Here is a 25,754-nt window from a genome sequence, read left to right on the forward strand (position 1 = left end):
TCTTGATTGATCTTGATTGGGGTGTAGGTTACATGAGCTTATAGATTTTTCAAAATTCATCAAATTGTCTACTTATGATCTATGCACATCATTGAAATATATTATTCCTCAGTAAAAAAGATAAGTAAATGGCATGGGCATGATCTCAACCTTGGCAAAATAAACTTTCTAAATTAACTGAGACCTGTCTCAGATTTTTCGGGTTCACAAAGCCAAGGTTGAGGACAGGCTGCTTGGTGAGTGTGCAGTTAGAGTGAGAGAAGCTGCAGGAGAGCGTCATTCATGCCTCGCACCTCAGGCCTCGTGCTGCCCCTGCAGTTTGTGCCGCCGTGTCTCTCTGAGTCAGGCTGGATGGATACCCTGATATTTTACCTCTGTTATGTTCTTTCCCATTTACATTTATCCTGAACACCTCCTTCAAAAGGACTTTGGGGTTTTTTTGTTTTGTTTTGTTTTGTTTCTTAAAAATAACAGCTTCCGTCTGATTTTTTATTTTTTATTTTATTATTATTTTTTTGAGCCTGTCGCCCAGGCTGGAGTGTGATGGAGCAATCTTGGCTCACTGCAACCTCCGCCTCCCAATTTCAGGCGATTTTCCTGCCTCAGCCTCCTGAGTAGCTAGGACTACAGGCGCATGCCACCACGCCCAGCTAATTTTTGTATTTTTAGTACAGATGGGGTTTCACCATGTTGGCCAGGATAATCTCAATCTCTTGACTCGTGATCTGCCCGCCTCAGCCTCTCAAAGTGCTGGGATTACAGGCGTGAGCCACCGTGCCCAGTCCCCTCTGCTTTTAACTTGGGAGTCATTCTGTCTCCTAAGGGACTCTTGGTGATAGTTTTATCTCCACAAACTATAGAGGCAGGAACTGCATCCTCCTCATCATCTGGAAGATGACACTCAAACAACTTGGGAGCCGGCAATTCACCCCTGCTATCTGGACGCAGATCACCTGTAAACCTCATCTCCCTCTGCCCTCAGCTCCCCCACCTCCGCAGATGCAGCCCATGCTGCGACTGTGCTCCTGATTTTCCCAGACACACTGTGTTCTTGCAGATCCTCCCGCGTGAACAATTGGAAAGAAGTAAAGTGACAGATTCAAGGAGCATAGCAGAAGAAAGATACTTAGGTTTTAGAGGTTGAATGACTATAGAGGAAGAGGAGTCAGGGAGAACCTTCTGGTCTGGAGGCCTGGGAGTCTGATGGTGTAATGATGGATATACAATAAAGTGGGTTAGGATAGATAATAGAAGATATGCCCTTTTCTTCCTGCAAGCAGAGTTAATATTTTCTATTCTCTTCGCATAGCTAGGCTATGCAACAATCTCAAAATCCTTGGATTATACATTCCTAATATTTCCAGGCCACTGCCTGGGGATGGCTTTCACCAACTTATATTACAACTCTGAACTACAGAGGTTTTGCAGGGTCAAGAACCTGAGTGATATTGAGTGTAATGAAGTCTGTGAGTATTGTAAATGGAATTTGTTAATTACATTTTTATTGAAACATAATTCATATAAAATATGCCCTTTTAAAGCTTACAAGTCAGTAATCTGTCATGAGATAAGAGTTTTTTTAAAAAGAATAAAATTTACAAGTCAGTGGTTTTTGGTATATGCAGAGTAACCTTAACCACTATCTAATTCTAGAAAATTTTCATCACTCCAAAAGGAAACCCTATACCCATTAACAGTCACTCCCCATTCCCTTCTTCCCCCAGCCCCTCGCAATCACTAATCTGCTTCCTGCCATTATGAATTTGCCTGTTCTGGATATTTCACATAAATGGAATAATACAATGTGTGGGTTTTGTGCCTGTCTGCTTTTACTTAGAATAATGTTTTCAAGGTTCATCCGTGTTGTAACAGGTGTCAGTGCTTCATCCCTTTGTGTAGCTGAATGTTAGTCCATTGTATGGTTTCACCACAATTTATCTTTTCATCTGTTGATGGACATGTGGGTTGTTTCTGCTTTTGCTATTATGAATAACACTATTATAAACATTTGGATATGAGTTTTTATGTGAACATGTTTTCAGTTCTCTTGGGTATATACTTAAGACTATATTTGCTAGGTCATATGGTAACTGTGTTTAGCATTTTGAGGAACTACAAAACTGTTTTCCACATTAGCTGAACCATTTTACATTCCTACCAGCAAAGTCTGAGGATTCCAGTTTGTCCACATCCTCTCCAACACTTTAAAAAATTATTTACTTTTTAAATTATAGTACAATATACATAGCATGAAATTTTATTTATTTTTTTTCTTTTTTCTTTTTTCTTTTTTTTGAGACAGAGTCTCACTCTGTCACTCAGGCTGGAGTGCAGTGGTGCAGTCTCAGCTCTCACTGCAACCTCTGCCTTTTGGGTTCAAGCGATTCTCCTGCCTCAGCCTCCTGATTAGCTGGGATTACAGGCATGCACCACTGTGCCTGACCTCCTTTCAACATTTCTTATAGGGCAGGTCTGGTGGTAATTTTATGCCCCCTTTTCCAACATTTTTTAATTCCTTTTAAAAATTGTATTATAAAGCCACGTACAGTGGCATGCATCTGTAGTACCAGCTGTTCAATCTGTAGTCCCAGCTGAAGTGGGAGGATCGCTTGAGTCCAGGAGCTTGAAGCCAGCTTGGGCAACATAGCAAGACCCCATCTCTTTTAAAAAAAAATGATTATAGCTATTCTAATGAGTATAAATTAGTATCACATTGTGGTTTTGGTCTTTGTTTCCCTAATGACTAATGATGTTGAGCATCTTTTCATGTGCTTATTGGCTATTTGTATATCTTCTTGGGAGAGCTATTTAGTCAAATCCCTCCTCCAGTTTTAATTAGGTTATTTGTCTTTTTTCTTTTTATCAGGAAGTTGTAAGAATTTTTTTTTTTTTTTTTTTTTGGACAGGTCTTACTCTGTCATCCAGGCTGGAGTGTAGTGGCATAATCACGGCTTACTGCAGACTCGACCTCCTGGGCTCAAACCATCTTCCCACCTCAGCTTCCTGTGTAGCTGGGACTACGGGTGCATGCCACTGTGCCCGGCTAATTTTTTAATGTTTTGTAGAGACAGTAGTCTCACTATGTTGCCCAGGCTGGTCTTGAACTCCTGGCCTCAAGCAATCCTCCTACCTCGGCCTCCCAAAATGTTTGCAGGCATAAGCCACCACACCCAGCCAATAATTCTTTATAAAGTTGGATACTAGACCTTGTCAAATATATCATTTTCAAATATTTCCTCCTATATTGCAGGTTGTCTTTTCACTTTCTTGACAGTGTCCCTTGATGAACAAAAGCTTTTAATTATGAAATTATGACAAAGACCAATTTATCTATTCTTTTCTCTTTTGTGTTTTTGATTTAAGAAACTATTGCCTTATCCAAGATAGGGAAGTTTTACCTCTACATTTTCTTCTAAGAGTTTTAGCTTTTTTTTTTTTTTTTTTTTTTTTGAGATGGAGTCTTGCTCTGTCACCCAGGCTGGAGTGCAGTGGCAGGATCTTGGCTCACTGCAAGCTCCACCTCACGGGTTCACGCCGTTCTCCAGCCTCAGCCTCCCGAGTAGCTGCGACTACCGAGTAGCAGGCACCTGCCTGCTACTACGCCCATCTAATTTTGTTTTTGTATTCTTAGTAGAGACGGGATTTCACCATGTTAGCCAGGATGGTCTCGATCTCCTGACCTCGTGATCCGCCTGCGTTGGCCTCCCAAAGTGCTGGGATTACAGGCATGAGCCACTGCGCCCGGCCGAGTTTTAGCTCTTACATTTAGGCCTTTGATTCATTTTGAGTTAATTTTTTATATGGTGTTAGGTAGAGATCCAAATTCATTCTTTTGCATATATGTGTAATTGTCCCAGTGCCATTTGTTGAAAAGACAAAAGTTTCTGTTTTGGTGGAAGATTTTTAACTACAAATTCGATTTCTTTTCTTTTTTTTTTTTTTTTGAGATGGAGTCTTGCTCTGTCACCCAGTCTAGAGTGCAGTAGCACAATCTCAGCTCACTGCAACCTCCACCTCCTGGTTCAAGCAATTCTCCTGCCTCAACCTCCCAAGTAGCTGGGATTTCAGGTGCATGCCACCATGACTGGTGAATAGTTTTTCCTCTTTTTTAGAGGTAAGGTTTCACTTTTTCCCTGGAACTGCAGGCAGGTGCCACCATGCTAGGCTAATTTTTGTATTTTAGTAGAGATGGGGGTCTTGCTATTTTGCCTAGGCTGGTCTCAAACTTCTAGGCTCACGTGATTCTCCTATAGATTCCCAGAAAAGAGCAGCAAACAGACTTGGCCTCTGTCCAAAGGGAGGGTGCCTTCGGGGGCTGCTGGAGCAGCATGTTTCCTGATAATCGGTGCTGGTGGATGGTAGAGAACAGTGTAACCACCTGCCAGGGGACAGTCAGGATTCCTGTGGCCACATGCCCAGCACAGACTTTCAAACAACCTTTGGGCCCCTCCTCTCATTTTTTTTTTTTTTTAAGAAAGAAGGTCTTGCTCTGTTGCCCAGGCTGGAGTGCAGTGGTGCAATTATGGCTCACTGCAGCCTAGAACTCCTGGACTCAACCAGTCCTCCCACCTCAGCCTCCTGAATAGCTGGAACTATACAGGTGCACACCACTGTGCCTGGCTCAGAAGTATAGTTTTCTACCTTTATGATGTGGAAGACCCTCCAGAGCTTGCCATGAAACCCAGAAACCACAAAGTAGTATATAATATTTAAATACATAAACATTCAAGTCTATATAAGACACATTAACTGATGTTAAATAACGGAAATACTTGACACATATATAAAGGACAAAGACACATACATATATATACATACACACACATATATATATATCTCCATCATATCAATCAGTGAGAAAATATGAACAATTTGTTAGTAAAAAATGGGCTGAAGAAATAAATGGGCTATTCATAGAAGAAAAAACATCCAGTGCCTAATAACCATGTGAAAATATGCCTAATTTTACCTAAAGATTTATAGACAGATAATATCTAGTATTATCAACAGAATCGGAAATAGGCATCCCCATAGGCCATTGGTAAGATCAAGCTTTTTGGAGGACAATTTGGCACTATTTATTAAATTTTAAAAGTGCACCCCTGGCGGGGCGTGGTGGCTCACGCCTGTAATCCCAGCACTTTGGGAGGCTGAGGCAGGCGGATCACGAGGTCAGGAGATGGAGACCATCCTGGCTAACACTGTGAAACCCCATCTCTACTAAAAATACAAAAAATTAGCCGGGCGTGGTGGTGGGTGCCTGTAGTCCCAGCTACTCAGGAGGCAGAGGCGGGAGGCTGAGGCGGGAGAATGGCGTGAACCCGGGAGGCGGAGCTTGCAGTGAGCAGAGATCACGCCACCGCACTCCAGCCTGGGCGACAGAGCGAGACTCCGTCTCAAAAAAAAAAAAAAAAAAAAAAAATTAACCAGCACACTCACTCTGAGGGAAGCTAAGTGCCATTGCCATGTCATGCAGACACCTAGGTGGCCCTGCAGAGAGGTCTGTGTGCTGAGGAGCAGTCAGAAAGTACCTGAGACCTGCCAGCCACTTGGAAACAGCTCCTCTAGCCTTCAAGAAACGGCCCAACTGACAGGTTAGCAGCGCCTCATGAGAGACCCTGACCAGCACCACCTAACTAAGCTGCTCTGAGATTCCTGATCTAATGCATAGAAACCATGAAATAACAAATTACACCCACGTTTTGGAGTAATTTGTTATGCAGCAACATACGACTAATCACACAGGAAGGATACAGTGCGAAGGCTTAATATGTGTGTAACAGAAGTTCCAAAAGGAAGGGCAGACAAGGCAACATTTGAAACCACATGGCTAAAACTTTTCAAAATGTATGAAAGACATCAATCACAAATGAAGCCCTATTAGCCCCAAGCAGGATAACAAAAAGAAATCAGCCCCTAGGAACAGTATAGTAAGTTTGCTGAAAACCAAACACAAGAAAAAGTCTTTTATTTTATTTTATTTTATTTTATTTTATTTTATTTTTTATTGATCATTCTTGGGTGTTTCTCACAGAGGGGGATTTGGCAGGGTCATAGGACAGTAGTGGAGGGAAGGTCAGCAGACAAACAAGTGAACAAAGGTCTCTGGTTTTCCTAGGCAGAGTGTTTGTGTCCCTGGGTACTTGAGATTAGGGAGTGGTGATGACTCTTAACGAGCATGCTGCCTTCAAGCATCTGTTTAACAAAGCACATCTTGCACCGCCCTTAATCCATTTAACCCTGAGTGGACACAGCACATGTTTCAGAGAGCACAGGGTTGGGGGTAGGGTCATAGATCAACAGGATCCCAAGGCAGAAGAATTTTTCTTAGTACAGAACAAAATGAAAAGTCTCCCATATCTACTTCTTTCTACACAGACACAGCAACTTTCCGATTTCTCAATCTTTTCCCCACCTTGCCCCCTTTTCTATTCCACAAAACCGCCATTGTCATCATGGCCTGTTCTCAATGAGCTGTTGGGTACACCTCCTAGATGGGGTGGTGGCCGGGCAGAGGGGCTCCTCACCTCCCAGCAGGGGCGGCCGGGCAGAGGCGCCCCTCACCTCCCGGACGGGGCGGCTGGCCGGGCGGGGGTGCTGACCCCCCCACCTCCCTCCCGGATGGGGCGGCTGGCCGGGCGGGGGGCTGACCCCCCCACCTCCCTCCCGGACGGGGCGGCTGGCCGGGCGGGGGGCTGACCCCCCCACCTCCCTCCCGGACGGGGCGGCTGGCCTGGCGGGGGGCTGACCCCCCCACCTCCCTCCCGGACGGGGCGGCTGGCCTGGCGGGGGCTGACCCCCACCTCCCTCCCAGACGGGGTGGCTGCCGGGCGGAGACGCTCCTCACTTCCCGGACGGGGTGGCAGCTGGGCGGAGGGGCTCCTCACTTCTCAGACGGGGCGGCCGGGCAGAGACGCTCTTCACCTCCCAGACGGGGTTGCGGCCGGGCAGAGGCGTTCCCCACATCTCAGACGATGGGCAGCCAGGCAGAGACGCTCCTCACTTCCCAGGTGGGATGGCGGCCGGGCAGAGACGCTCCTCACTTTCCAGACTGGACAGCCAGGCAGAGGGGCTCCTCACATCCCAGACGATGGGCGGCCAGGCAGAGACGCTCCTCACTTCCCAGACGGAGTGGCGGCCGGGCAGAGGCTGCAATCTCGGCACTTTGGGGGGCCAAGGCAGGCGGCTGGGAGGTGGAGGTTGTAGCGAGCCGAGATCACGCCACTGCACTCCAGCCTGGGCGCCATTGAGCACTGAGTTAACTAGACTCCGTCTGCAATCCCGGCACCTTGGGAGGCCGAGGCTGGCGGATCACTCGCGGTTAGGAGCTGGAGACCCGCCCGGCCAACACAGCGAAACCCCATCTCCACCAAAAAAATTCGAAAACCAGTCAGGCGTGGCGGCGCACGCCTGCAATCGCAGGCACTCGGCAGGCTGAGGCAGGAGAATCAGGCAGGGAGGTTGCAGTGAGCCGAGATGGCAGCAGCACAGTCCAGCTTTGGCTCGGCATGAGAGGGAGCCCGTGGAAAGGGGAGAGGGAGAGGGAGAGGGAGAGGGCAAGAAAAAGTCTTAAAAGGACCCAGAGATAAAAGGTGGAGTCCGTTCACAAGAGCAACAGTTACACTGGCAGCTGGCCCCATCACAGAAATAATAGAGGCCAGAAGACAATAGAACGATACATTGTAAGTGATATAAGAGGAAACAACCTACCTAGAGTAAAATAACCCATAAAACTATATTTAGGAAAGAAAGTTTTGTTTCTTTGTTTGTTTGTTTGAGATGGAGTCTAGCTCTGTTGCCCAGGCTGGTGCAGTGGCATGATCTCGGCTCACTGCACCCTCTGCCTCCTGGGTTCAAGCGATTATCCTGCCTCAGCCTCCGGATTAGCTGGGATTACAGGTGCCTGCCACCACACCCAGCTAATTTTTGTATTTTTAGTAGAGACGGGATTTCACCATGCTGGCCAGGCTGGTCTCGAACTCCCACCCTCAGGCGATCTGCCCTCCTCGGCCTCCCAAAGTGCTGGGACTACAGGTGTGAGCCACCAGCACCCGGCCAGAGGTATTTTTAAAAAGACCTTCAGACAAATAGAAGCTGAGAGAATTTATCACCAGGAGATGTATGCAAAAGGAGATAATAAAGAGTAAGTTTCAGGCAGAAGGAAAATGATCCCCGATGGAAACTCAAAGATTCAGAAAGGGCTAGGTGCGGTGGCAGAGCTCATACCTGTAATCCTATCACTTTGGGTAGCTAAGGCAGGTGGATCGCTTGAGGCCAGGAGTTCGTTCGAGACCAGCCCAGGCAACATAGTGAGACCCCCATCTCTACAAAAAATAACAAATTAGCTGGGTGTAGTGGCATGCTCCTGTAGGCCCAGCTAAAGTTATGGCAAGCCATGCTCATACCACTGCACTCTAGCCTGGGTGACAGAGCAAGACCCTATTAAAAAAAAAAATACAGAAAGGATGGCTGGGTGGGGTGGCTCATGCCTGTAATCCCAGCACTTTGGGAACCCGGGGTTAAAAAAAGGAGTAAAAAGTGATTATTTTTTTTTTATTTTTTTTGAGACAGAGTCTCGCTCTGTTGCCAGGCTGGAGTGCAGTGGCGTGATCTCGGCTCACCGCACCCTCCACCTCCTGGGTTCAAGTGATTCTCCTCCCTCAGCCTCCCGAGTAGCTGGGACTACAGGCACGCATCACCATGCCCGGGTTATTTTTGTATTTGTAGTAGAGATGGGGTTTCACCGTGTTGGCCAGGATGGTCTCGATCTCCTGACCTTGTGATCTGCCCATCTTGGCCTCCCAAAGTGCTGGGATTACAGGCATGAGCCACCGTGCCGGGCCAAGTGGTTGTTTTTTTTGTTTTTGTTTTTTGTTTTTAAAAGGGAGATGTGTGGCCGGGCGTGGTGGCTCACACCTGTAATCCCAGCACTTTGGGAGGCCAAGGCAGGTGGATCACGAGATCAGGAGATAGAGACCATCCTGGCCAACACGGTGAAACCCCGTCTCTACTAAAACTACAAAAAAAATTAGCTGGGTGTGGTAGCACGTGCCTGTAGTCCCAGCTACATGGAAGGCTGAGGGAGGAGAATCGCTTGAACTTGGGAGGTGGAGCTTGCAGTGAGCCGAGATTGCACCACTGCACTCCAGCCTGGGCAACAAGGCGAGACTCCGTCTCAAAAAAAAAAAAAAAAAAAGGGGGGGGGGATGTGTCAGTTTTGACTGAAAGCTATAATAATAATGTCTTATGAGGTTTAAAATACATATAAAAGTAAAATACATGACAACAATGGCTTTAAGTCAGGAGCGGGTAAAAGAAGTTAAAGTATTTTAAGGTCCTTACCTTACTCATGAATACGGTAAACAGCTAATGATATCCATTGCTAAGTCAAGGATGCATGTTTTAATCTCTAAAGGAACAACCCATGTAATAGGAGAAAGGAGTATATATTTTTAAGCTAATAGAAGGGAAAAATAGAAAAATGAAAAAAATAATATGATCGAAGAATTGAGAAAAAGGAACATAGAACATATGGGCTAGCTAGCCCTGAATAAGATGATAGATTTAGGCCAGTCATGGTGGCTCACACCTGTAATCCCAGTATTTTGGGAGGCCCAGGCGGGAGGATGGCTTGAACCTAGGAATCCGAGACCAGCCTGGGCAACATAGCGAAACGCCACCTGTACAATAAATTTAAAAATTAGCCGGGTGCAGTGGTGTGTGCCTGTAGTCCCAGCTACTTGGGATCTGAGAGGATCACTTATGCCTAGGAGGTTGAAGCTGCAGTGAGCCATGATCACACCACTGCCTTCCAGCCTGGGCAAGAGAGTGAGACCTTATCTCAAAAAAAAGTTTTATATATATATATATATATATATATATATATATATATATATATATATATAACATATATTATATATATATTAGATTTAAATCCAAACATCAGTACTTACATTAAATATAAGTGGACAAAGACTCCAGTTAAAAGATTAAAATTATCAAAAAGGATACTCAAAAGGTTAAACATAGAATTACCATATGACCCAGCAATTCCATTCCTAGGTATATAACCAAAAGAACTGAAAAACCTACATCCACACAGAAACTTGTATAAGAATGTTCATAGAAGTATTACTCATAGTGGCTAAAAGTGGAAACAACCCAAATGTCCCTCAACAGATGAATGGATAAACAACATGTGGTCTTGCTGTATGATATGGAATATTCCTCAGCCATAAAAAGGGATGAAGCACTGACATACACCACAACATGGATGAACCAGAAAACCAGACACAGATCATATGCTGTGTGATTCCATTAATATGAAATGTCCAGAATAGGCAAAGCCAGGGAGACAGGAAGCTTATTAGTGGTAGTCAGGTGCTGGAGGTGTTAAAGGGAACGGGGAGTGACTACTCATGGGTACAGGGTTTCTTTTGGGAACAAAGAAGTGTTTCAAGTTGAGTGTGATGATGGATCTGAACGTGCTGAGAGCAGTTGAACTGTACACATTGGTGAATTATGTGGTATGTGCATTGTATCTTAATAAAGCTGTTATTAAAAGAAGGAGGAAAAGGGGGAAGCCCCACTCTGGGAACCAAAGCCGGGCCCTTAGTTGTGTGAGGTCTCTGTAACATTCTTCCACGCTGACAGCCGTCTCCCTTACCTCTCTTTCACTAAGCAGACACTCCATGTGGTTTCCTTTCTTTCCCTCCCTCCCTCTCTCTCTTTTCCTCCCTCCCTCCCTCTCTCTCTTTTCCTCCCTCCCTCCCTCTCTCTCTTTTCCTCCCTCCCTCCCTCTCTCTCTTTTCCTTCCCCTTCCTCTCCCCCTTCCCCTTCCTCCTTTCTTAGAGTCTCCCTCTATCTCCCAGGATAGAGTGCAGTGGCATGATCTCAGTTCGCTGTAACCTCTGACTCCTGGGTTCAAGCAATTCTTATGTCTTAGCCTCTGGAGTAGCTGGGATTGCAGGTGTGTGCCATGTTCGCCAGGCTGGTCTCAAACTCCTGGCTTCAAGTGATCCACCTGCCTAGCCTCCCAAAGTGCTGGGATTACAGGCGTGAGCCACCGTGCCCAGCCTCCATGTGGTTTTCTGTTTTGCACTCTGTAAAATCCTTCCCATCCTCCAACCTCAGGCAGTGGAGCCCAGGTTGTCCAGCTGTTTGAATAGGGAGAAGAAGGGAGAAAATAGGAGGGAAAAACAGTGGTTACTTCTCAAAAATGGCATCCCACTCTTTTCAGCACCTGGGAGTAGATGAACATGGACACAAACCAGGGTGGTCAGCTGCAAGTTTAGAAAGGCAAAAACCTGAGGTCAGGAGTTTGAGACCAGCCTGGCCAACACGGTGAAACCCCCTCTCTACTAAAAATACAAAAAATTAGCTGGGCATGGTGGCGTGCACCTGCAGCCCCCACTACTCGGGGGGCTGAGAGGAGAATGGCTTGAACCCAGGAGGCAGAGGTTGCAGTGAGCTGAGATCACACCACTGCGCTCCAGCCTGGGCAACAGAGTGAGACTGTCCCCCCAAAAAAAAAAATAAATAAATAAAAGCAAAAACCTGGAAATGAGTCAAATGAAATTTTTAAACAGCTAAATAAAATCTAGAAGCCTTCCCTGGATGACTAAGAAGCAGTTAAAATAAGTGGGGGTAGATCTGTATTTACTGACCTAGGAATATCTTTAAGACATAATATTGAGTAAGAAAAGCATGTTGGCTGGCCACGGTGGCTCATACCTGTAATCTCAACACTTGGGGAGGCTGAGGCAGGTAGATCATGAGGCCAGGAGTTCGAGACCAGCCTGACCAACATGGTGAAACCCTGTCTCTACTAAAAATACAAAAATTAGCCAGATGTGGTGGCCGTGCGCATGTAACCCCAGCTACTCAGGAGGCTGAGGCAGGAGAATTGCTTGAGCCTGGGAGGCGGAGGTTGCAGTGAGCCAAGATCACGCCACTGCACTCCAGCCTGGCGACAGAGCGAGACTCCATTTCAAAAAAAGAAAATAAAAAAGAAAAGCATGTTACAGAATGGTAGGTATGGGATGATACCATTTGGCAAAAGCAGCACCCAGCCAGTCCTCAGCAAGGAGCACAGGCCCACGCAGGTGCCTTTGCCAACACAGAAGTGTAGAGGGTGCACAGCTGCCTGGCCACAGTGGGCTGAGCCAACAGACTGCAGGAGTCTTTGCATGAATATTTTACAAAGAAAATCTATTTGCAGATTACATGCCTAATAGAAAATATTTCTAAAGGGGAAAAAAGCAAAGCAAGCCTCTTGTATTGACTGGATGCTTCAAAGGCACCAGGAAGTAGGGAGGCACTGTGTGCTGAGGTTTCACACTGGGTGGGCTGGAGGAGGAGCCAAACAAGCGCTCCACCCTGTCCACAACACCAGCAGCAAGGGCTGTCCCAGGCTCCCTTACATTACTCTACTTCCACTCACAGCCCCTTAGTAGTGTGCCTGTGCATTCACGTGGCAGATGCAGGTAGTGGCAGAGGCAGCAGCCTGGAGCAAGACCACCAGGTGTCCAGGCCCTTGCCTCATTGGAGGCTTGGTGAGCCTGGTGGGAGGAGGTTTCTTCTGACGTGCCTCCCTCTCTGGGCTGTTTTCTGACCCAGGTATGGCGGTGGATTGGTTACTGTCCTCAGTTTGATGCTCTGCTGAACTTCATGACAGGCCATGAGATGCTGGTCATGTATGCCCAGATCGGGGGCATCCCAGAGCACCCCATCAGTGCTTGTGTGGACCAGATTCTTGAGGATTTGGTCATGTACATGTACGCCGACAAGCTGGTCAAGACCTACAGGTGAGATCTGGGGCTTCCTTCAGGCCCTCCACCTCCAGTTACAAGATTCTAAGTTCCAGTTCTTCCCAGACCTGGAGAGCAGGGCAAAGCCCCCAGCTCTGAGCATGAGGTCACTGCGCAGGTGGTTGGGGGCGGCCTGCAGGAAGAGGTAAGTGGCCTGGGCTGCCTCAAGGCACCCCTTCCTCTTGGTCCTGGGCTTGACTGGATTATGAAGCTGACCCAGGCCAAAGGCAGCTTACGTGGCTGAGGTCAGGCAGATGGCACCACAGGTGTTACTGTCCTGATAAGGTGAGGACGGACCTTTCTCCCTGCCACTTTATGAAGGGCTATTTTCAGTAAGTTTGCATTTTAAGCCCAGAGTTACCTCATACCACTGGGTCTGCGGTACTTGAACTACTGATGTTCTGCTAAGGCGCATGGGGTATTTCTCAGGCTTCTGTTGTCAGTGATAGAAGCCCGACTCCAATTAAAGCAAGGCCACAGGCCCCGCAGGTCCAAGGACTCCCTTCGTGTTGTGTGCAGCGCCCCCGGAGGCACACAGCAGTACTGCACACCCAGGATTGGGATGTAGAGGTGCCCACGCCTCTGGCAAAGTGAGCCCGGGGTCAGATGACCATGTCCCTTGGGTCTTCTCTCTTTGGTGGCTCCTGTTTCAAGCAGGTTTTTACGTTTCCCTGCATCTTCTGAAGATCAAATGAGTTCACATTTGCAAAGTTTAGAACAGTGTGTTGCACATAGTAAATGCTATATGGTTTGTTTTTTTGTCTGGTTTTGTTTTTTAGAGTTTTCACTCTTGTTGCCCAGGCTGAAATGCAATGGCATGATCTCAGCTCACTGCAACCTCTGCCTCGTGGGTTCAAGTAATTCTCCTGCCTCAGCCTCCTGAGTAGCTGGGATTACAGGTGGCCACCACCACACCCAGCTAATTTTTGTATTTTTAGTAGAGACAGGGTTTCACCATGTTGGCCAGGCTGGTCTCAAACTCCTGACTTCAGGTGATCCACCCGCCTCAGCCTCCCAAAGTGCTGGGATTACAGGTGTGAGCCACCATGCCCATCCAGTTTTTTTTTTTAAGTTAGCTAAGATGGGCCAATGCCCTTCCTCTCAGATGGAGAGGTGCTTGCCCTCAACACTTCAAACCCTCAAAGAAGACTCGTCGGCCATGTGCTCACCCTGGACTCATCCCTGTGTCCAGGGGAACAAGTTATTCCCTGAGTGGATAGCCCAAGCCACAATTCAGCTCTGGGTGAAAGTGGTGCGCTGCATTGCTGAAAGCCCCATGAGGGGTGTGGGAATACTTCCTGAATAGAGAAGGAAAGGGGGTGAGTGTTGAGCCGGCAGTGCTCACTGCTGGAGACTGACCATTGCCGTCACCCAACCTTCTCCCTTCCACCCCTGGTGGTGGTAACAAGCGGAAGTTGAGCACTGGCATTGATCACCCTGATTGGAGAGCCTGCCTTCATCTTCCTGGATGAGCCATCCACTGGCATGGACCCCATGGCCCGGCGCCCATTCTGGAATGCTGTGGCACAAGCCCACGAGTCTGGCAAGGCCATCATCATCACCTCCCATAGGTAGAGCCTGGGTCTGTGGGTCACTGGAAGTTTCAAAACCAGGTAGGCTGGGAAGGAGCCAGGTGGCCAGAAGACCCATCAGCAACTGGTGGAGAGTCTTTGAGGAGATTCCCTAGGCTCTGCACCTGAGCCACACTCTGAGCATTGGTATCAGGAATGGCCTGATCAGGCCACCAATGCCTTCCTATCTGCATGAGCCTTTGACACCCCCAGCCCTGTCTCAGGCCCCTGCCCTCTCCCCAGCATGGAGGAGTGTGAGGCCCTGTGCAGCCGGCTGGCCATCATGGTGCAGGGGCAGTTCAAGTGCCTGGGCAGTCCCCAGCACCTCAAGAGCAAGTTCAGCAGTGGCTACTCCCTGCGGGCCAAGGTGAAGAGTGAAGGGCAGCAGGAGGTGCTGGAGGAGTTCAAGGCCTTCGTGGACCTGACCTTTCCAGGTGTGTTTCAGCCCCGGCAGCCCCCACTGGGTGGGCCCTGGGCCCCTGCCTAGGCATCTCCCATCTGCCGTGAGGAAAGTCTGTGCCTCACCCCTCCCACGTCCCATCTCCCTGATCCCTGGGATGAGGACCCCAATGCCGAGCACCCAGGCACCCTCGCCGATCCTCCAGCCCAGCTGTCACAGCAACGCCGTCTCTCCTTCGTGCAGGCAGCGTCCTTGAAGACAAGCACCAAGGCATGGTCCATTACCACCTGCTGGGCTGTGACCTCAGCTGGGCGAAGGTGAGCTCACATTTTTGACGTGACCCACTTTCTGGGCTAACTCTGTCTCTCTCTCTCTCTCCCTCTCTTTCTCTCCTCCCCATCCTCCTGAAGTCATGTTCAGTGCTGCCCCTGTCCTCTGCCATCTCCATGGCAACGTTCACGTGGATTTCATAGAACAGAAGGTGTTTCTGCTGGAAGGGACTTTGAAGATTGGCTCCTCCTGCCCACTTATTTCATGGAGAGGAGAGCAGGCCCAGAGAGGGAACACCAGATGCCTGGGGACACACAGCAAGCCAGGGACACCACCAGGTCTCTGGCCTTCTGACACCATTCCCACCCAAGAGCACAGACAGCTGAGATCCATAGCACTGACTTCTCAGGAGGTGTTCTGGAGCAGCTGAGAGAGGGATGGGCCTCTTTAGGGCCTTGTCACAGTCCCGGAGGCCAGCCCTTCCCACCCTCTCTCCTCCCCTGTGTGCGTCTGTGGGACAGCCTGGCCACAGCAGCCTCTTCCCTCCCCTCAGGTGTTTGGCACTCTGGAGCAAGCCAAGAAGAAGTACATGCTGGATGACTACTCAGTCAGTCAGGTCACCATGGAGGACGTCTTCCTGAGCTTCGCCTGCCCTGTGCCCCTGGTCCAAAGTGAAGACCAATGAGAGCAAGCAGAGCAGGCGGGCTCCTCGTCGTGCTCGCTGCCTCCTTCCCTGCCTCCCTCTCGGCTTTCCTCTCAGTCTCCCTCCCTGCCTCCGTCTCAGCTTTTCTCTCCGCCTCCCTCCCTGCCTCCCTCAGAGCCTGTCGTGCTGTAATAAGGACAGACCAGTGCCAGGTTGGCCCAGGTGTGCATGGCCTGCCCTGGGTTTCCAGGGGTTACAGAGGCAGCTCTCGGCCCAGCTAGCTCAGCACAGGGCTGTCCCCCTAACTGCAGTGCATGGAGCAGAGTGGGGCCCACTGGAGAACTTAAGAGGCCCGCTGGAGAACCCAGGTGCGTTTCCTTAGAAAGGGATGCCCAAGTCCCACCTGAGTAGCCTGTGGTCTTATTGAGACCTGGCTGTGGAAGCAGCCTCAGAACATCTTGCATGTCCTTTCCAAGGGCGGTGGCCAGGGGGTGACCACAGTACTAACCATGACCCGACCGGGTACCAGCTCTGTGGTTGGTCACCTGCAGGCATTGCGTCATTTGATCACACCACCCTCAGGCCCGGCCTCAAGGGGTCTGTCCTGGTCATCCCCTTGCTCATGGGCAAGAAGTCTGCACGGCAGAGGGAAATGCTCACCCAAAGCTTGCGCTCTTCCTTCTCTAGAATCCCCTGCCCAGATGGTTTGTCCATCCAGTGCACTCCCTCCCAGGGCAGGCCATGCTGCCCAACGCACCCTGAGATGCGAGATGCAGCAAAGCAGTGGCTCTGCAGAACTGCGGGTAGAGTTTGGATGGGTGCGTGGAGGTTTCCACACATGTGTGCAGATCCCTTGGAAAGCAGGATAGAGCCAGAAACAGAGAGGAGGGTGCCCGTAGGCCGGTGGGGGCTGGCTCCCATGGTCACATGCAAGAGTGAAGCTTCATGGAGACCATGATTCGAAACTCACACCTGGCCTCACAGGTGGTAATGTCACTGTTCTTCTGAAGGAAGGAGGAAATAAATATTGACAAGTTTGCTAGCCTAAGTCAGGATGTTACAATATTTAAATATTTGGATATGTGGGCTTTCATCCTCTTCCCTGGCTCCTGCAAATTTAGGGCTGCATGTGATCCTATATCCACCCATGAAGTGGACAGCGCCCCACCTCCCACACGGGTAGACTGGCTTAGAGGCAGCCAGTAACTTCCCACATCAACAGACAGGGGAGCCAGGGTTGCACTGGGGCAGAGGTTCTCGCAGTGGGGTCCCAGCAGCAGCAGCACCATCAGGAAACTTGTTAGAAAGGTAGGTTCTTGGGCCCCACCCAAAACTTACTGAATCAGAAATGCCTGGGGCAGGGCCAGCAATCCATGTTGCAAGAAGCCCTATAGCAGGTCCTCTGGTGCAGCTCCAGCATGAGAACCACTGAGCAGAGGCCCCATGGGCACCCGACCATCACACTGTCCAGATGCAGATGGATGTGGCCACATGCCTTTGTCATGTACACTCACCTCTCTTCTGAGACGGGCTCCATCCAGCGGCCTTTCTCTCTCTGTGGAGCTCACTCTGCCCCTTGCCACAGGCCCCTCAGCTCCTCTCTGGGAAGTGCAGATGCTGGTCTCTGCCCCTTCTCAGCCAGGACTCAGGAAAGGGTCATGCACAGGCCTTGCCTGTGGTTCCTGCACCCCTTGCCCAGAACAACGGCGTCACACACCCATGGTCGCCAACCCACCCTCCTCAGTCCTCGTTTCAGGTGACTGCTCCCTGTGATGAAAGCCACTCCCTGGGCTCCCATATCCAGCTCTCATTCCTCCCATGCCCCTCTCTGCCTCCACTGAAGGCCCATCTTCTTCTCTGAATGTGGGATTTCTCAGGCTCCCAAGCTACTTCACTTTCCCTTCTCTCCCCTGCCCCTCACTACCCATAACGTTTTCAACCGACACCTCATTCCACCAGGAATTTCCCTGAGCTCCTAACAGTTTAGACTTTTCCAACAAGGTCTCACCTTCCTGAAGCCCAGTGGGAAACGGGCCCACACCCTGGAGGAGCCACTTATCACCCCAGGGCAGCCCTGGAGGCTCCCACTGCCAGTGCAGGGTGTGGGGCGAGAGCAGGCACAGCTGCAGTCAAGACAACTCCTGCTCCCTGAAAAAGAAATTTGCCTCTCCATATTGAAAGGAGAGTGATCAGGACACAAAGCACAGGATAGAGCTAAATGACAACCTAGGGACCAAGGATGCTGTTCTAGATTCTAGAGGCAGCTGGTGTGGCTAATGTGCTCATGGCTGGCTGTAGTTGATTAATCCCTTCGAGATGCTATGGAAGCTAACCCCGAAAGTGCACCTCTGCCCTAGGGGGAGACAGGTAACAAGGTAAGGGTGACAAAGTAGGAAACAGTAACCCAGGAGGACAAAAGTGAGATGAGGGGATAAGACATCTGGGGGCTGAGAACATGGGACATCTGGGGAGCAGGCCCCAAACTCGCTCAGCCTGTCCTCTCTTCACCCTCCTTCACCCGCTTCCTGATTCCGGGACAGGGAATAGTCTCAACTTCCAGGCCCTCTCTGGGGCCACGGACTCTTCTATACCCTGTGCTGTGATCACCTGTTTACTCTGTCTCTTGCCCCAGGCCGGCTGAAGCCTGCACGCCAGGGCTCCTGTCTGTGTGCCCAGGGCAGGCCCAGTACTTGAAGGGGTTCTATGGGGACCCGGAAGGATGGAAGGGTGCAGACTGAGGGAAGCGTGAGGGAGGGGTGGGCAGCCTTGGCCCAGGCCGCCTTCCCCAGGAAAAGCCCCTCTGTCCTCCACCAGACACTCAGAAGGCTGCGACTCTTCCCCTTGACAGCCTGTGCCGTAAAAGGGGTGCGGTGTGGCTGACTCCTGAAGGACAGCTCAGATGGGCTCTGCCCAAGACAAGAGTGAGCAGATGTGACACTTCCCGCGGCGAGCAGCTCCAGGTAGCAGCCGAGGAGGCCAGACAAGGGGCAGCATCTGGCCAAAGTGATGGGGAGGGCTTGCCCCAGGGCTGGAGCACTGAGGCGTCCAGGGTGCGCCACGTTTCGCGGGAAGAAGGGGTCAGCGTTCCGCGGGGGAGACTTCCAGCGCCAGCTCCGACCTCCTCTTTCTCTACCACGATCCGGGCCAGCATCCCCGCCCAGCAGCGGCTCAGCCACAAACCCAAGGGTCTCCACCTGAAGCAGGCGGCGGAAGGGAAGGCCGTGCAAGCTGGGGGTGAGGGTCGCGGGCCCAGGAGCGACCCCGGGACCCGGGCAGGGCACGGCCTCGTCCTAGAAGCGCCACGTCGGGGCTGTCCCAGGCTGGATCACGGCCGCGACTGCGAGGGACGCCAAGGAGTCCTATTTCCCCTGGCCGCAGGCGTGCGCCTTCGCAGCCCATCTGGCACCGCAGATGCCGGTCGCCGGGGTCAGCGGCGAAGCCCGGACCCTTGCGGCCGGGAGGGGACGCCCACAAACCCCTGACCGCCGGCCGGGAATCGCTCCTCCGGGACCCCATCCCCGTTGGGGAGGCGGGGCGGCCACGCGGGTTCCACCAATCAGCGGCCAATGTTCGAATTCGCGTCCTGGCGCGGCCAATGGCGGGCGCCCGGAGCAGGCGGGGTGGGCGTGGAGGGCGGTAAATGAGGCGAGCACAGGGCGGGACGGGGCGGGGCCGGCGGCGGCCCCCCCGGGCAGGCCAATGGGAGGGCCGGGCGCGTTTGAAAACTGGGGTGGGCGGCGGGGCGGGGTCTGCGCCTGCGCGAGGGCTACGCGCGCTCCGGCCGGGGCGCGGGCGCGCTCTCAGGCGGGCTCCGGCGGCAGCGACGCGAGCGCGGCGATGGGGAGCGGCGGCGGTGAGTGCGGGGTGATGTCCGCTGGTTTCTGCCCCACACCCCTTCTGCCTGCCCTGCGGGGCGGACGGCGGGTCCCGCGGGAGGGGAGGCCCTGGCGGCCTGAAGAGGGCTGGCTCGAGCTCTTTAACCCGGGGCGGATGTCGCGTCCCGCGCAGGGAGCCCCGGCGGCCGGGCGCGCGGTTTAAATGCCCGGCGGGCGCCCGAGCCCCTCGGCGCCTTCCCCCGCGGCGACGTTTTCCGGCCCTTTCCTGGGGCGACGATCGGGTCCCGGGGCAGCGATCCGGCGATCGGGTCCCGGGGCGGCGATCGGGTCCCGGGGAGCCAAACACCAGCGCCTCCTGGTCGGGGAAAGGGCTGCGGAGCGCGTGGGGGCGAAGCGATCCCACAGCCTGGCCCGGCCCTGACCGAGCCTCAGTCCAGCGGGGCCGTGGACCTAGCTCTGTGGAAAGCAGCGTTCGGCCCCGCGCGCGTTGAGGCACAGGAAACACGAACTGTGGTTTCAGCTATTATCACAGTATCTGTCCTGGAGCCGGAGAATGAGGAATATTTTATGGAGAGGTCTATAGAATCTTTGAGAATTCGTCGCCCTGGAATACGTTTGGCTTTTGCAGCTGATTTAATTGCTAACAGGAAGACCCCGGTCAAGAGAGGGGAGCCGGGAGCAATCGCTAGGAAGTCCTAGCAAGGCGGGGAGGGATTTGGGCCCACAGAGGGGAGTGGCGCTTCCTTTCAGGACTGGAAGGAAGGATGGATAGAAAGGTAGATTTGTAGATGGGGAGGCAGGATCCTGAGGTTCCTGTCTGAGGGCTTCTGTTTCCCTGTGAAATAAGGGCTAAGGTCATCTGCTTAGAGTGAGGAAGGGGTTGCTGGAGTAGGAGTTGGAAAATCCGGCTGTGGGAAGAGGAGAGAGCACATCTGAGAAGCATGTCTGGGCTGCCTGCCTGGTGGGTGGAATGCCCGTCTCACCTTTAATGATTGCATCTGTACACAAACCTACAGGTCTAGGTTTGTGTTGGGACCTGAGCAACAACCTTACTGCGTAGTTGTCAACTCCGCATTCTACAGTGGAGGGCACACTGAGACTCTGCAGAGCTGAGACTTGGACGCACACTGCCCCGGCCTCCAAGTCTGTGGCTTCTCTCCAGGGCCGACCCTTCTAAATTGGACTTGAAAACCAGACTCTTCAAGCCCACAGATCTTTATTGAACATTATGCACCTTGGTCACGCGTGCAAAAAGCAAAGCTATCCAGCAAAGGCCCCAGGAGTTTTCCTGAGAGTGAAATGGAAGGAAAACCGTCCTCAGCTTCGGCAGCTTTTTCCCCTTCCTGCCTGTCATGTGGGCTCTGGATCAGAAAGTTTCCCAATAGCAGAGTTACACGATATGCACTATTTGCCATAAATATTTGTTGAATATTTGAAAATGAATGATCTCTTCTGTAATTTGTGCAATGCCACTCCTTTACATAATCTTTGTTTGGGACAAGAAGCATAGTTCCATCTTATGTGGCACAGGGAATGGTAACCATTAGATCATCTTCAGATGTAACTTTTATCCTTTTTTTTTTCCCTTCAAGGGTGTGTATATAGAATAATTTTTCATCTTATCAAGGCTTCTGTCTTTTTTTCCTTCAGTGGTCCACTGTAGGTGTGCCAAGTGTTTCTGTTATCCTACAAAGCGAAGAATAAGGAGGAGGCCCCGAAACCTGACCATCTTGAGTCTCCCCGAAGATGTGCTCTTTCACATCCTGAAATGGCTTTCTGTAGAGGACATCCTGGCTGTCCGAGCTGTAAGTCCCTGCATGAAAACACTATGAGCCCTAGCAGTGTTGATTATACCATCAGGCCTTGTGTTCTTAACTGTCAGAACAAAACTTTGGCTAAAAAAGAGGTCGGGGCAGAGGCCAGGCACGGTGGCTCACACGTTAATCCCAGCACTTTGGGAGGCCAAAGGGGGGTGGATCACCTGAGGTCAGGAGTTCCAGACCAGCCTGGCCAACTTGGCAAAACCCCCGTCTCTACTAAAAACACAAAAATTAGCCGGGCGTGGTGTCTCACGCCTGTAATCCCAGCTACTAGGGAGGCTGAGGCAGGAAAATTGCTTGAACCTGGGAGGCAGAGCTTGCAGTGAGCCGAGATCGCGCCACTGCACTCCAGCCTGGGCGACAGAGCGAGACTCCGTCTCAAAAAAAAAAAAAAAAAAAAAAAGAGGGCAAAAAGGAAAGGAAACAAGGATGATATCATCACCAGATGCTTTCTTTAAGACATTCTGATTACAGAAATTCCTATCGCTGTCTCCTAGCACATTAAAATTGCCTCTGTTCATTGCAGTGTCAACAAAGAAAGTACCTTTTTGTTTTTTTTTTTTGAGACAGAGTCTCGCTCTGTCGCCCAGGCTGGAGTGCAGTGGCGCAATCTCGGCTCACTGCAAGTTCTGCCTCCCAGGTTCACGCCATTCTCCTGCCTCAGCCTTCCGAGTAGCTGGGACTACAGGCGCCCGCCACCACGCCCGACTAATTTTTTGTATTTTTAGTAGAGTTGGGGTTTCACCGTGTTAGCCAGGATGGTCTCTATCTCTTGACCTCGTGATCCGCCCACCTCGGCCTCCCAAAGTGCTGGGATTACAGGCGTGAGCCACTGCGCCCGGCTGAAAGTACCCTTCTATGGCAGTGAAATTTGCATCCCTTAAAAAATAGGATAGTGTTTAAAAGAATAAGAATACATTGTTGAGGACAAATTCCATGTAACATTTAACACTGAAATGGACTCTAGGAGTTATTTTCTAGATATTGGAACCATAGACTTACTTTGAATGACTTAACCTAGAGTATATAGTGGATTCATGGGGAAATGCCAGCAAGAACCCATTTGCTGACTCCCAAAGCCACCTCCATTGCAGGTGTGACACACTTTATGGACCCCAGGGGGTGCTGAATTTCCAATGGCAGTGGAGACTTTGGTGCTTAAACTTTGGTGCTCCAGGTCCTGGCCTGGACACTCCTGCGTTGGCCCAGCGCTTAGGCTCCGGGTTCTACCTGAGACCTCCATCATGGGTGTTGTTCTTTGCCCTGAGTCCCTGTGACCTGTTTCCACACTCCCACTAGGAAGGCCTCCAGTGGGGAAGCACAAAACACATTTCTGTCCTGGCTGCCCCCGTTTAGAGTGTTTCCCCTGTCTTTGGGGGTGATACCTTTGCAGGGATGTCGAACCCTCTTTCTCAGCCTAGGTGTTTGTTTCCTCCTTCCCAGATCATTGTCCTCTGCCCTGCTTTAGAACCTCAGAGAAACTCGTTTCTGGGCTCTTATCTGTTCAAAGCGACAGTTACTTTCACACAGAGATTGGGGACCTCAACTACTTGGGATGGCGAGGGAGACAGGAGACCCTACATCTGCCTCTCGTTCTCAAGAGCCTCCAGGTGTGGGGCTTTTGGGTGGTCCCTCCATCACCCAGCCCCGGCCCCCATTGTTCTGCAGGTACACTCCCAGCTGAAGGACCTGGTGGACAACCACGCCAGTGTGTGGGCATGTGCCAGCTTCCAGGAGCTGTGGCCGTCTCCAGGGAACCTGAAGCTCTTTGAAAGGTATCTCTGCACCCTGAGAATGGCTCAGTCTTCTCCTGCCTTGGCCTTCCTATGTACCAGTCTGTGTCTCACGGCCTGATTCAGCAACAATTTTCCTGTTGCTGTCTCCCATGACATTGCCTCATCCCCTGGGGAGTGACTGAGGGTGGCAGACCTCACGCATCAGGCCGCACAAGCCACACACCTTCCAGCAGGCTGTGCAGTCAGTCATCCCTCACGCCACTGACACGGGCCCGTGGTGCCTCCAGAGGGCTGAGATCCATTCCCACATGACCCAGACAAGAGTCACCTTCCTGTGGAAACTTCACTCAGCCTTCCTTCCCTTTGGTCAAAACCATCTGAATTCTATCCTATAGCGTTTCACTCACTGGCTGATCCCACCCCAACCTGCACCCCGCACCCTGGCCCCCGTTCACATGTGCTCGTGGTCCCAGGTACCAGCCGCCCTCAGAACAAACCAAGGAACCACAGCTCAGGCGGGGATTTTTCTTTTTTGTTGTTGTTTTTGTTTTTTTCTTGAGACGGAGTCTCACTCTGTCACCAGGCTGGAGTGCAGTGGTGCAATCTCGGCTCACTGCAACCACCAACTCCCTGGTTCAAGCGATTCTCCTGCCTCAGCCTCCTGAGTAGCTAGGATTACAGGCACGTGCTACCACGCCCATCTAATTTTTGTATTTTTAGTAGAGACGGGGTTTTGCCATGCTGGCCAGGATGGTCTCGAACTCCTGACCTCATGATCTCAGGCGGGGATTTTTCTGACAGGGATTCGCTGTGACCCTCGTCCATTTGAGTTGCCAGAAATCCAGATCGACAGCCAACCAGGGCAGGCAGACATGTTGCCGCGGCCATGCTTGGGCTGCTTCCAGGGGGAATATATATATTTCTTATTGAGACATTATCCACACATCACACAGTTCACCCATTTAAAGTGTATAACTCAGCCGGGTGTGGCGTCACACCTGTATTCCCAGCACTTTGGGAGGCCAAGGCGGGTGGATCACTTGAGGTCGGGAGATCGAGACCAGCCCGGCCAACATGGCAAAACCCTGTCTCTATTAAAAATACAAAAATTAGCTGGGTGCGGTGATGGGCGCTTGTAGTCCCAGCTACTCTGGAGGCTGAAGCATGAGAATTGCTTAAACCCGGCAGGTGGAGGTTGCAGTGAACCAAGATTGCGCCATTGCACTCCAGCCTGGGTGATGGGGTAAGGCTGTCTCAAAAAAATAATAATAAAATAATAAAATATGGCTGGGCACAGTGGCTCACGCCTGTAATCCCAGCAGTTTGGGAGACCAAGGCGGGCGGATCACGAGGTCAAGAGTTTGAGACCAGCCTGAGCAACATGGTGAAACCCTGTCTCTACTAAAAATACAAAAATTAGCTGGGCGTGGTGGCACATGCCTGTAATGCCAGCTATTCAGGAGGCTGAGGCAGGAGAATTGCTTGAACCCAGGAGGCAGAGGTTGCAGTAAGCCGAGATCACACCACTGCACTCCAGCCTGAGCAACAGAGCGAGACTCTGTCTCAAAATAAATAAATAAGTAAATAAATAAAATGTATAACTCATTGGTTTTTAGTATACTGAGAGTTGTACAGACATCACCAGTACTTAACTTTAGAACATTCTCCTTACCCCAAGAAGAAAGCTTGTCCCCATCAGCAGTCACTTCCCATTTTCCCCACAATCCTGGAAACTCTAGACAACCCCTAATCGATTTTCTGTCTCTCTGGATTTGCCTTTTGTGAGGATTTCACATGGAATCATGCAACACGTGGTCTTTCGTGGCTGGCTTCTTTCATGGACCCTGATGTTTTCAAGGTTCATCTGTGTCATAGCATGTAATGGATAATTCATATTTGACTACATGTTATTAAGAAATGTTCGACCAAGCGTGGTGGCTCACGCTTGTAGTCCCAGCACTTTGGGAGGCCGAGGCAGGTGGATCATGAGATCAGATCGAGAACATCCTGGCTAACATGGTGAAACCCCGTCTCTACTAAAAATAGAAAAAATTAGCCAGGTGTGGTGGCGGGCAGCTGTGGTCCCCGCTACTCGGGAGGCTGAGGCAGGAGAATGGCGTGAACCTGGGAGGCAGAGCTTGCAGTGAGCTGAGATTGCGCCACTGCACTCCAGCCTGGGCAACAGAGCAGACTCTGTCTCAAAAAAAAAGAAAAAGAAAAGATAAAAACAGAAATGTTCTAGGGCCAGGCATGATGGCTCAAGCCTGTACTCCCAGCACTTTGTGAGGCCGAGGCAGGAGGATCACTTGGGTCTGGAATTCAAGACTAGCCTGGGCAACATAGCAAGACCCTGTCTCTAGAAAAGAAAATATTTTTTTTTTACTAGCTGAGCATGGTGGCACATGCCTGTGGTCCTAGCTACTTGGGATGCCAGGGTGGGAGAATGGCTTAAGCCCAGGAGGTTGAGGCTGCAGTGAGCTGTGATCGCACCACTGCACTCCAGCCTGGGCAACACAGCAAGACCCTGTCTCAGAGAGAGAGAGAGAGAGAGAGAGAGAGAGAGAGAGATATGCACACACACACACACATATATATATATGTATATATATATTCGATTCAGGGAACAAGTATTCTGACTTCTTCAAGTGCTGTAGTAGTTCATAACGTTT

The 25,754-nt window shown here is 50.8% G+C and overlaps 2 protein-coding genes across 3 annotated transcripts in view; both read left to right on the plus strand.

Annotated features, from left to right (window-relative positions):
• The window catches only part of LOC101140873 (ATP-binding cassette sub-family A member 17-like), a gene marked incomplete at its 5' end in the record, with an annotated part of 88,263 nt that extends 71,530 nt beyond the window's left edge, over positions 1 to 16,733 (plus strand). The window contains 4 exon segments of the mRNA XM_063699771.1: positions 12,619 to 12,806; positions 14,624 to 14,814; positions 15,024 to 15,097; positions 15,604 to 16,733. Of these exon segments, the coding sequence (XP_063555841.1) occupies positions 12,619 to 12,806; positions 14,624 to 14,814; positions 15,024 to 15,097; positions 15,604 to 15,735 (585 nt within the window).
• A 2,710-nt stretch (positions 16,734 to 19,443) lies between these two features.
• Positions 19,444 to 25,754, plus strand: part of CCNF (cyclin F) — a 29,424-nt gene continuing 23,113 nt past the window's right edge. The window contains exons 1-3 of one of the 2 annotated variants that reach the window (XM_055365001.2): positions 19,444 to 19,546; positions 21,180 to 21,334; positions 23,018 to 23,124. In XM_055365001.2, coding sequence (XP_055220976.1) covers positions 19,531 to 19,546; positions 21,180 to 21,334; positions 23,018 to 23,124 — 278 coding nt within the window. In that variant the 5' untranslated portion in view covers positions 19,444 to 19,530. The remainder of the gene's footprint in view (positions 19,547 to 21,179; positions 21,335 to 23,017; positions 23,125 to 25,754) is intronic. The other variant, XM_055365002.1, reaches the window with a different exon arrangement.

The sequence above is a fragment of the Gorilla gorilla genome, chromosome 18, assembly GCF_029281585.2.
Source record: "Gorilla gorilla gorilla isolate KB3781 chromosome 18, NHGRI_mGorGor1-v2.1_pri, whole genome shotgun sequence".
Taxonomy (NCBI): Eukaryota; Metazoa; Chordata; class Mammalia; order Primates; family Hominidae; genus Gorilla; species Gorilla gorilla.